Here is a 12625-nt window from a genome sequence, read left to right on the forward strand (position 1 = left end):
TCCAGTTTACGATTGTAGCGGATGCTTACCGGGTAGCATGGAGAGCACACCTAGACAGGTCACAGATGCATGGCCTATGGTCTTGGGTGGAGACTTTGTTAAATTTCATTGCACTAGAATTGAAGGCGGTGCACTGGGCCCTAAAGTTGTTTCTTCTGCGCATTTGCAGATCTGTGTTGAGGGTGTTAACGGACAATACCACCACCATGTTCTATTTAAGGAAACTGGGGGGGGGGCACACATTCCAGAGTCCTGTCGAAGGAGGCGCAGGACGTTAGACATTGGGCTCTAGCTCAAGAGATCAGCATTGTCGCTTTCCATCTGCCCGGGGTTCTGCATGTTCAGGTGGACACGCTCAGCAGGGAGACCAGTCAGCTGAACAAATGGAGGCTGAAGGAGCAGCAGGTGACACAGATCCTCCGGCGTTGGTGGCAACCTCTGTTGAATCTGTTTGCTACGAGGGTTCGCCAGCAGATGGGCTCATCCCGAGTTGGGGGATGCGTTCTCATTCCTGGGGACGGGTCTCTTCGCATATGCGTTTTCCCCCCATCTCCTTACCCTCCCTCCCCGCTCATTCGGCGGACCATCCAGTGGATTCTGAAGTACAAGTGCAGGGTGATTCTGTTGGCCCTGTTCTGGCCCAGACAGACATGGTTTTCAGATCTCCTTCATCTGGCGGGGGAAGAGCCAGTTCGGTAGGGAGTGGAACCGGATCTCCTGTATCAGGACGACGGCAGTGTGTGGCATCACCATCTGGCATCTCTCAGCCTGGCGGCGTGGCTCCTGACCACTCTGAGTTCGGTCATCTAGGAATATCCAGAGAGTGTCGACGGATCTTGGAGGCAGCGAGGGTGCCTTCCATGAATGTTTCGTATGGTCACAAACAGGTGAGGTTCTGTGAATGGTTTAAGGGTCATCCTGAGGTTGAGCCTTTGGACGTTTCCCCGGCTCAGGTTCTCCCGTACTTGTTAAACCTGGCGGAAAGGGGCCTGGCATTGTCATCCATTAAGGTGCACTTGGCAGCGATTTCTCAGTTCACGAGAAAGCGCCATGCTGCTCCTCTGTTTAGTGATCGCTTGGTGAAACATTTTCTGAAGGGGTTGTTTCGAACAGTTCCTCCGGTGAAGAAGTTTGCACCGGTGTGGAGCCTTAATGTAGTCCTCTCGGCTTTGATGAAACCTCCTTTTGAACCCATGCCGACGGCTCCCTTGAAGTTCCTCTCATAGAAAGTGGCTTTTCTTGTGGCGATTACCTCGGCCAGGCGGGTGTCGGAATTGCAAGCACTGGTCATTGACCCGCCTTACTTAAGGTTTATGAAAGACAAGGTTCTCCTGGCCACTAGCCCGCATTTTATCCCGAAAGTGCCATCGGCATGTCACAAACTGGCCTCTATTGCTTTACCCTTGTTCTTTGCATTCTCTGGACGTTAAGCGGGCCCTACAGGTTTATCTGAATGCACACAGGGCTTCAGGAAGTCAAAGCAGCTGTTAGTGGAATTTGGGCCGTCCAACAAGAGGCAGCCCATCTCCAAGCAAGGACTTTCCCGCTGGGTTTCCTCTACAATTTTCTTTTTGTCACGCTAAAGCTGGAAAGCCTTTGAGGGGTGCCCCGAAGGCTCATACTACGTGGTCCACAGCGTCGTCAGGCAGAATAAATCAAGTCACTCTTTCTTTGGGCTTTGGCTTCGGCTGGGCTGACAGAAGCAGACGTGCTCCTTCAGCCTGTTCCCGTTGGCGAGTGGCGCTCTTGCAACCTGGAATTTCCAGTGAAGCGCTTGGCAGAGGGGTGGAGTTTCAAAACAATGCTAACAGTGATGTATTACATTTCTGCTTTTTTATATTTTGCTATTGTAATCTTTAATTGAGATAATCGACACCTGAGAAGGTTCTATTTCAAATTTAAATGGAGTGTTAATGAATTCTTGTGTCGCACAAAAGCACATTGCCTTCCAGCCTATCCTTAATTGCATAGAGGAAACCCCTTTAGTAAAAAAGATACCTAAATTACTGAGATTTGAGAACGCAAAACACTGTTCCATCTAGGAGCGGCAGACTGCCCCAGACTGCCCCACGCCCTTCCCTCCAGCTTACCCAAGGGCTTGTTCCTCGGCGGGGCTGGTGATGATGGGGGTGTGGTCTTAGGCCAGCGCACAATTTACAGTGTTCCTTGTAGGAGTGGCGGATTGTCGCAGTTTCTAATGTCTTTTGAATAGATGGTCCACAAGCACGAAAAGCCAATTTAACATAAAAATGGGTTGAAAGCTAAACTTGAAAATAAATTTACCTTTTTCCTTTTTGCATGAAAAGCGCGAGTGCTTAAAGATGGTGAGTGCGGGGAGCACATGAGCGCGTCGAGGGGGTGAGCGCGTCGAGGGGATGAGCGCGTCGAGGGGGTGACCACGTAGAGGGGGTGACCGCGTAAAAAAGGTGAATGCATAGTACATGTGAGGGCATAAAGCTGATGAATGCCTGGAGCGAACGGACGTGTTGCATAGAGTGGACGAGTACGTAGAACGAACGAGCACAGATTGCATCCAATACTGACGAGTGCGTAGAATGGATGAATATGTGGAGCTGCCAGATGCGTAGAGCATGGGGCAGACAGGAATGCATGCATGGGGCTGGCAGATGTGCATGCGTTGGGGGCAGACAGGTGTGCATGCGTTGGGGGCAGACAGGTGTGCATGTGTAGAGCTGACTGGAATACGCATGGCGGACTGGAGCGCGCGGAACGGACTCGAGCGTGCGGGACGAGCAGGAATGCATGAATGTGTGGAGCAGACCAGAGTGTATGGAGCTGACTGGGATGCATGAGTGGAAAGGAGTGCATGGACGGACTGGAGCCCATAGAATTACGTGTCGTATATAGTATGGGTTGAAATGCAGAGAACATTTGAAAGAGCATATAACCCATCATATCTCACCACCATGCTTACTCTCTCCTTACATCACCACTCAACTAGAACACAGAGATAGTAAACACTGCTGGTTACACCCCCCCCAGCCAGGTGTTCTCCTCAGGCCTAACGCAGCCACATCCCGTCTGGATAAATCCTGCCAGAACTAACACATCTGATCTCTCGTCCACCACACCTACCGCTAAGATTCAGCTATCACACGGATCCCGCACGAGCTGCACACATACCCAGTGCTCACACGCACCTTTTGACTCTCTCTACCCTCTCTACTGATCTGAACTTCGGTTCCCAAGGGCGTTCAACCTACCAGCGCCTTCAGACCATACCAATGGTATATAAGGCGCTATATAAATGCAAAATAACAATATATTAATTAGAAAGAAACGTTTTCTGTTTTGGATCATCTGTTCCATCAGGACATCTGGCAAGTTTGGCAACCAATTATACATCATGTCAAGGCCATGATTTTGTCTCCTGCTAGGTTTCATTTGTAAATGAAGGACATGGAGTACATGAAGTTTGCAAAGATCTTTTCCATTTTGTAGTAGGTTATACAATGCAACCTATGAATAACAGAAGATCTAACCAGCCCCGATGATGCTGGAAGGGATGTATAAATGATTGAGGGCTCTCCGCTTAATATTAATAGTGGTGTTGATTCCCCCACTTCTCCAGCATTGGCTCTTTCGTGGATTCACATGCTGTAGATATCCCCTGTCGTCAGGCTGGGAAAACCCCGGTAACTTTAAAATAGTTGTTTTCCTATGTAAAAAAACGTTGACACTTTGAGTGTCCCATCAACATCGTTATGGGTGCTTTGGGCAGCACCAATGGCACGTCGAGTGTATAGCTCCGCCTCTGCGTCTTCCCCACAGATTTCAACCGTCTTCCAAACCTTTGGGATTACCTTGCGTTCTCTCCTGAAAGAATTCTTCATTTGTGATAACAATTCTTCACTTTAGCTTTTGCTGTTTCTAGTCTTTCGACGATGAAATAGCTTCATTTCAGCCTTTATGGAATCTTTGGGCCTGAAGAAATGCTTGTTTAGGCCGTGTGAAACCTGCAGCCTCAAGAATGTATATGAGGGGGACAGGCACTCGGAGTGCCTGTATTGTTTGTTCCCTAATCATTCGGCCAAAGATTGCGTTATCTGTCAGGGGTTCTCACAAAAAACCCTGAAGGACAGAAATAGACGCCTAACTTGTTGGCCAAAATTAGGAGCCTACCCTACGTCGGAGGTCGGCTCGTCACGCAGTGGCAGGGCTACCACTCCTTCAGAAAAGAGGTCACCATCATGCCAAAGACCACGTTCTGAGGAACCGCTAACAAATAAACAGAGGACGGGTGAGACTCGGCCATCTTCCAGTCAGGATAAGGCCAAACATTCATTACCTCTGAAAAGGCCTCTATCGAGTAGTGAGGTGTCACAGACCCCCCCCCCCCCCAAGCACCCGTCTCAGGGAGCTTCCACATCACGCTTGGAAAGACCAAGGGAGAAGGGCTCACTCCCGCAAAAATCTGCGGACTCGGCTTGAAAATCTTCGTCATCGACCGAGAAATCTAAATCGAGGCCAACTTCCTTAGCTTCGTCGGCAAAGAAGTCTTCCTCCAATGGCATTAAGCCTCACTTGTCATCGGGGTCCCATAGGTCCTCATCTGGCCACGAATCCACAAAACATCACATGAAATCTTAAGTCATCATCCAAGCCATCTTTCTCCATTGACCATGTTATCTATGACAACGTCGACAAAAGTATTGCCTCCATCAAAGTCACGACTTCGGTCGGGGACGGCATGGACGAACATTCCGTTGACGAACATTCTGTCGACTGCTGTCCCGTTGACGACCGCTCAGTCGACTGCCATTCCTTCGACGACAAAGAAAAAAATCACTGGCTACATGCGCATACTCTACCGGAATGGACCTCTCCAAATTGGAGACAGAAGTGCTTTCTCCTAAGGGCAGATTAAAGCAGACAACTGCGCCTACGGAACAACCTCTGCTAGAGAGGTCCCCATCTATATTACCTGAGGAGATCCTGCAACATGAAATTACATCGGATTTTGAGTCTCCTCCTTATGACTATCAGACATTTTTCGAATCTGATCCCGAAGGAGGTTCATAACCACCTTTTCCAGATCCATCTGTCTTGGGCCTGCAACAGATAACTCAGACACCCTCCTTACCGTCCACTTCAATGGACATGGGGGTTGTCCCACCACACTATCCTCTCATAAATCCCCATTCATTCATTTCTATGCAGGTTCTCTCTACTCTGCAGTCTCTTCTTGGACAGCTGGACGCTAGGCTTCCTCTGCCTCAGGCTCCAATAGTCCCACCATTGGAAAGCCCACGGATAACACCTCGACAGAAGAACACCTTTGACCCTCTACGAGACCAGGTGGCTCGCCCTAGAAGGCAATCCCTGACTAGACCACCTCCTCCGTCCCCTAAAGCATTCAGTCCCCTACGCAGGGAGCAGGAAGAAGAACTGATTGAGTCGGACCAGGACATTGCTCCACAGGACACCCTTTCTGCAGTCTCTTCTTTTCCGAGGGGAGCAGACACTTGGGACCCTGACCAGGATGCGCCAGGTAGTCCGGCTCAACCATCCCCCAGGACATCATAGGCACATTCCATGCCATGATGGCGAAGGCCTCCCAGGAATTCAGCCTTACTCCAGAAGAGTAGAAGGATTGCTTCTTATTCGATCGCATGGAAAAAAGGAGAAAGGCTGTCTTTTCAATTCCAATCCTGGATCATGTATGGCAGGACGGTCTCCGTACAATGAAACACCCATTTACGGAACTGGCAGACAAGGGTCGCTTAGAGAAAAAATTCTAAGCTCCAGAATCCACTCCAAAGTCTTTAACATCTCAACCAACGCCAGAGACTGTTGTGTAAGTTGCAGCTAGCCAGAAAGCATGCATCCAACACAACTGTGTCACTCCGCCGGACTATGATAATAGCAAGTTAGATGCTTTTGGGAAGAAAGTTCTTACCATAGGAGCGAAGACCATGAACGCTGTTAACTCATTGGCCATCGTCGCAAGGTACGGCCACGAAATGTGGCATCGGTCAGCCCCACCATTAGACCACCTGCCGGAACAGCAGAGGGTGGGGGGGAGGAGGCATCGAACCACAGCATAAATATTGCTGTAGACCTAGCCGAGACCGTCTTCAAACAAATTAACAATGTGGTGGTTCTCGGGCGCCAAGCTTGGCTTTGCTGCACAGATTTCCAGCAGGAAGTTAAGCACAAGATAGTGGAGATGCCATGTGAGGGTGAGAATCTTTTAGGTGAAAAGATAGACGAGGCTTTAAAGGCCATGAAAGCATGTTTGGACACAGCAAAGTAGGTTACGACTCTGCAAAGCAGAAGATCCTTTCACCTCTTTCGTTCATTTCATGGAGTTTCAGGAAATTCAAGATTTTCAGGTTTACGTGACAACAAGGGATACAACAGATCCACATACTATTCCCAAGGTTATAAGCGTACCTTCCAAACCGCCCAACACAACAAGGACTACCAAGGTCTAAGGAAACTGGGATCATCCTCCTCACAAGAAGGCCGTCAAAACAGCAACAATGACTCCCATTGGGATGGTCAGATAGGAGGGAAGGTGGCGTTCAATATCCGCAGACAGGTGGGTACTAGATGCTGTCCCGCATGGCCACTTGTTCAAACGTCCACAATTTCCCGTTCCTCCCATAAAATTGTCTCAATCTCACCTTCACATTTTACGATGAGAGGTGCAAGAGGAAAGGTCACATATTCCAGATTTTTCATGGTAAAGAAACCAAACGGAAAGTGGTGCCCGATTCTAGACCTGCGGGTGCTGAACAAGAACATAAGAAAACAAAAGTTTAGGGTGCTAAGGTTGCAAGACGTGATGAGAGTAGTGCAGCCCTAGGGGTTCTTAGCGTCTCACGTATCAATTCACCCAAAGCACCGGAAATTCCTCAGGTTCACAGTGGGCGACAGCCATTTCCAGTTTCGGGTTCTCCCATTTGGCTTAAAATCAGCTCTCAGAACATTGACCAATTGTCTGGCTCCCGTAGCAGCTTTCCTCCGGAGAAAAGGCCACCATGTTTACCCGTACTTGGACGACTGGTTGGTCCGGGGAACAACTTGGCAATAGACGTTGGAGTTTCTCAACACCACAAAGCTCCTTCTACATCGTCTGGGCTTTGCCATCAACTACAGTAAATCCTGCTTGACTCCCTCAAAGAGCTTTGTCTTCCTGGGAGCACAATTCCAGACAACCCACAATCGAGTGAAACCCTCGGAAGAAAGAATAGAAAAGCTCTTGGCCCTAGCAGGCTCATTTACACCGAAGAAACCGGTCACAATCCACACTTGCATGTCTCTCCCAGGCACCATGTCATCTTGCATCCCTGTTATTCCAAACTGTCGCCTTCACATGCGCCCAGCACAGAACTTCCTCTCATCCAATTGGTCCCAGACCCAGGGCTCCTGGTCGGACAGAGTAGCTATCTCCCGGCCTAAGAGTGGTGGACTCACCCCTACAACATCAATCGAAGCATGCCCCTGCTGGAACCAGACTTCCTACACACCATTCTGTCTGACGCCTCACAGATAGGATGGGTTGCTCGTCTGAACCAGTTCCATGTCAAAGGCCTGTGGTTACCGGCGGAAACCTCACTTCATATCAACGTCCTAGAGTTGAGAGCAGTTCACTGGGCTCTCAAATCCTTTATCCCCCTCAAGGGCTTGGTGGTGCGGGTTCTCACCGACAAGACAACCACAATGTTCTACCCGCAGAAGCTGGGGGGGGGCATGCTCAAATCCTGTCCCAGGAAGCACAAACAATATGGCACTGGGCCATCCAGCACAACATTCAGATCCTGGCTTTTCACCTACCAAGGATACAGAACAAACAGGCAGATACCCTAAGCAGGGATTCCCCCCAGATGCACGAATGGTAGCTGAACATCTCCCAGGTGGCAAAAATCTTCGGGAAATGGGGCCTTCCCCCCTCTAGACCTGTTTGCTGCCCCGAAAACAAGCAATACCAGCAGGATCCCTCATCCAGACTCCCGAGGCGACGCATTCTCCTTTCCTTGGACTGGAATGTTTGCCTACACGTTTCCCCCTTTTCTTCTCATAAGGAAAACTGCACAAATGATTCGCAAAGGTCCCTGCAAGATCATCCTAGTAGCCCCTTTCTGGCCCAGTCAGCCTGGTTCTCCGACCTGCTTCACCTGGCAGTGGACGATCCATTTCATCTATGGTCCCAGCCGGATGTCCTAACTCAGAACCGGGGAATGATATGGCATCACAACCCAGGCTCACTCAAATTGGCTGCATGGCTCCAGACCAATCAGAGTTTGGAAATCTAAATATACCTCCAGACTGTTGCAACATCTTGGCGGCTGCAAGGGCTCCATCCACCAACACATCATACAGCCATAAGTGGAAAAGATTTTGTGCTTGGTGTGCACAGCAATGTAACCTACAGCCATTAACCGTGACACCTCAACAAATCCTTCCTTACCTTTTGCTGTTAGCAAAAGGTTTAGCAGTGTCTTCTATCATGGTTCACCTGGTGGCAATATCAAGCTTCACACGGAAAAGAAAGTCTACCCCACTTTACAGCGACAGATTAATAAAGCATTTCCTGAAGGGCCTTTTCCAAACTCCGACCCCGCTCAGCCCCCAAGGAAAAAGTCTTCCCCTGTTTGGAGTCTTAACCTAGTTTTTACAGCCCTCATGAAACTACCGTTCGAGCCTATGTCAACAGCTGACATCCAATTTCTCACTTGGAAAGTAATTTTTCTAGTGGCCATTACGTCCTCCAGCCGAGTATCAGAACTGCAGGCTTTGGTCGTCGACCCTCCGTATCTGCGTTTCAGGTGGTTCTCTACAAATCCACATTTAATTCCAAAGATTTCTTAGGATTTTTTCATAAAAAACCCCAATCACTCTTCTAACCTTTTTTCCAAATGCTTCTACTCCGGCTGAACAGGTTCTGCATTCTCTGGACGTTAAGAGAGCTCTAAAGTACAACTTGGACCACACAAGATCGTTCAGGTCTTCCAATCAACTCTGTGGCTTTTCTTCCAATAAAAGTAGGCTAATTTCAAAGCAGGGTATCTCACGATGGGGGGCTTCTACTATATCATTCTGCCACACTAAAGCCAACAGACCATTACAATCAGCTCCCAGAGCTCATTCCACAATGTCCACAGTGACCTCAGCAGCTCTTTGGGCGGGCGTACTAATCAGACATTTGCCAGGCAGCAACGTGGGCAGTGTCCCACACGTTCACCAGGCACTGTCTGCATCAACAGCGAGCTGAGTGTGTTCAAATGGGACGAGCAGTCCTCCAACGCCTGTTCAAGTAAGGTAAGCCCCGTAGCTTCTGTTTTTTTTTTTGGTTCTGCTTCTGTTTATTACCGTAAGGTTACATGCTTCTCTTTGTTCATATTGCTGAAGGTTTGCGTACTGTTTGCCTGATATGCAACCACCTCCAAGCATTTCTACTGCTACAAAGTCTTTTCACAGCATGTGAATCCATGAAAGATCCAATACTGTACAAGGGAGTAGTTTCTTACCTGTAACTCCATTTCTCCAGCGTCATCTTTCATGGATTCACATGCACCCTCCAGCCTCCCTCCCCCACCCCTCCCCCCCCAAGACAAACATCCTTCTTGGATCTTCCTCTTTTTGGAGAGGTTTAAATTTGAGGGGAAGCGGCAGAGGCAGAGCCATACACTCGATGTCCCATTGATGCTGCCCAAAGCACCCATAACGACATCGATGGCAAAGTGTCAACCTTTTTTTCATAGGAAAACAACTATTTTAAAGTTACCAGGGTTTTCCCAGCCTGATGACTGGGTGTATTCACAGCATGTGAATCCATGAAAGATACCAAAGCTGGAGAAATAACTACTCCCTTCCCATGTGTTTAAATGCGTGTTAGTGAAGCGTAGATTTGTAAAAGGAAATGAAGAGAATGATGGACAACTTGTTATGGTTGACAGTTTTTTCTGTATTTGTTTTGAATACACCCCTGTAGACAAAGTTGCATAATATTATATTTTGTCAACTAATTTTAGGATGTGTTCTCCAACTAAAGAATAGTTTTTGTATTGGGAAAAAAATAATAAATGAGATCATGTCCGGTCTCAGTTGTTGAACTAAATTGATGTTTAGAAGAGATTCTGATTTTTTATGGTATATCAGACATGTGTGTTTCACTGCATGTTTGGCATCTCTTTTCTTTTTCAAGCTTCATTTGGTTGGCTTTTATGATGGTCTTTTTGTAAAAAAAAAAAAAAGTGTCGATTTTATCAACTGAATCTTTGGAAGCAGAATCTTCAGGTGTGATGCATTTGGCCCTTATGAATTGTGGGGAAATAAGGGAGTGCTAGACTGTATAAATATACTGGTGAATGGCAGTAGATGCTGTCATGGATATGCTGTCTGCAGGTTCAGAATGCGTTCAACAATTATGCTTCACCCTCCACTCCACCCCCAAATGACATGCATTGCTTTGTGAACAAGTGAAGACTATACCTTGAAATGTAATCACCACTGTGCTCCGAGTTTTGGACTATGATTTGTGTATATAAATATATTGCAACACATCAGGATAAAACTGCAGGACTGATAGAGGACATTTTTTTTCCGTGTGTTTTCCTTCTGGTTAAAAAGTGAATATTTTGTAAAGATTTAGCATTTTCTTTCTTAATCATTTGGAAAATATTTCTTTAACTTAAAAAGCACATTATAGAGCTAAACATGCACCCCCTTGGATGTTGAAAAGTAAAAGCTGCTTTGTAATGTATGCCCTTGTTTTGCTGTCTTGATTTTTTTAGTCACTTAACTGATGTATAGAACTTTTGGATGTTAGTCACCTGAAATTGGCGAACATTTACTGACAGTGCCATCTTTTATTTTCTCTGAAGGCCGCTTGCAGAGCAATAGAACAGGCAAAAAGTGAAAACATCAACAAACTAGTAATTTACACAGACAGCAAATTCACTATTAATGGTGAGATTTTTCTTTTTTCAAACTCCAAGTATTGCTATCAGATATTAACTATATTAAATGAAATAATTGTATGTAATCTAGTGGTATCGTATTGTGTGCTTATGCCATTTTTTGCAATGTCTTGGTGAATAGTTCAGGATTAGGGGAGAGAGGGAGGCAGGGAGGATTAATCAAAGTAGAGGCAGGTGAGAAATCGTAGATATTGATTGGTGCAGTACCATCCTGTGTGCTGTATGATTGTAGGTTGTCTGGGATGGTGGCCCTTGGATAACTGCTTATCCAGCAGGAAGCACCTAATACTTATGGTATCAGATTATTTTATCACAAACATTATAGTGGTACATGACGGAGCGGACAATAACACTGAAAAACACAGAAAGGATTAAATAACTATATAGAGGGAAGTGGGTACGGGGTTAAAATGGGTCGGCTTGGGTTGGGGTGGCGTTATAAGGGTGGAAAATTGGGAGGTTTGGGGGTGGCCCAAATTCTTTACAAAAAAGAAAACCGTGTTTTTCGGGGTTTTGCCCGCAATTAAATGTACCACTCTGTAATTGTGGTTGGTAAAATCGCATGTAACCATACTTAGCAGGTGCCAGTGGTGGACTGCTGTGAGTGCCACCATGTTTGGAATAGTCAGGGGGGGGTGTTTGAGGAAAATATGGTGCAAGTGAGTCAGAAAGCTTTGAATGGAGAAAGAGCATGCATAAGGGTTTGTACATGTAGTGTAAAGGTGATGCTGTGCTTGATCATGTTGGGTAGGTTAGGTAGAGTGGATCTTGATGAGCCCTGTGATCGGTGTTGATTGGCTTATCCACCGCTGTAGGGTTCCAGTCTGTTGACTCGGCGAATATGGGTGAGGTTCTGTTCTGTTCTGTTAGTCTTACTCAGGCAGTGGGTTTCTTGCAGTCTTTGGTTTCGTTTTGGTGATTGTTGGGTTAAGAGACTCTGGTAAGGCCTTAATGAATCAGGTTTCTGGTAAATAGGTTAGATTAACCCTGCATGTTAAATATATTAATTTGCAGTGATTTAAATTCATGAAAATTGTTAAATGTTATAATATTTTTACATATGATTCTCATAAATGTAATAGTAAATGGGGTTTATTCATTCAGTATCTCAATCATTTAGATCAGAATTGTTGGATTTCTCTACTCCCTATTCAGGGTCGGACTGGGACAAGAAATGGGCCAGGACACCCAAAAAAGTGTCCCACCCCTCACGACATCACCGGGAGTGATGTAATTTGACCCCACCCCAAAGTGACATCCCGGGAAGCGATGAAACGCTACACCCCTTGACAAAACAGGAAGTGGCATCGAATAGAATTGTTCCAAAGTACACTATTAAAGATATGGTTATGATTTCACTAATGTGATATACATTTCATACAAGAATGGATCCCCATACAATCCAGTTATCGCTAAAGAACCTCCTCTCTTCACTACAACCACACGTACGTCTAACATGCCAGATGATCTAAAACACAGCTCAAAGGCCCCCTTGGTCTCCAAGGCCACAGCCAATATCTGAGACTGTACTAAAAGGTGCACTTATAAATGCCAGATCTATCACTGCCCATGCCCTTGACATTGCAGATGTCATCAAAACCAATGACCTTGACATCATAGCTGTCACTGAAACGTGGCTACATAATGCCTCCGGCCCTCACCTTTCTTTTGCCATC

The 12625-nt window shown here is 46.7% G+C and overlaps 1 protein-coding gene across 1 annotated transcript in view; it reads left to right on the plus strand.

Annotated features, from left to right (window-relative positions):
* Positions 1 to 12625, plus strand: part of LOC138453321 (ribonuclease H1-like) — a 971047-nt gene that overhangs the window by 615543 nt on the left and 342879 nt on the right. The window contains exon 6 of the mRNA XM_069606029.1: positions 10854 to 10938. Within this exon, the coding sequence (XP_069462130.1) occupies positions 10854 to 10938 (85 nt within the window). The remainder of the gene's footprint in view (positions 1 to 10853; positions 10939 to 12625) is intronic.

Source organism: Ambystoma mexicanum, chromosome 4p (genome assembly GCF_040938575.1).
Source record: "Ambystoma mexicanum isolate Mex_15411 chromosome 4p, UKY_AmexF1_1, whole genome shotgun sequence".
NCBI classification, from domain to species: domain Eukaryota; kingdom Metazoa; phylum Chordata; class Amphibia; order Caudata; family Ambystomatidae; genus Ambystoma; species Ambystoma mexicanum.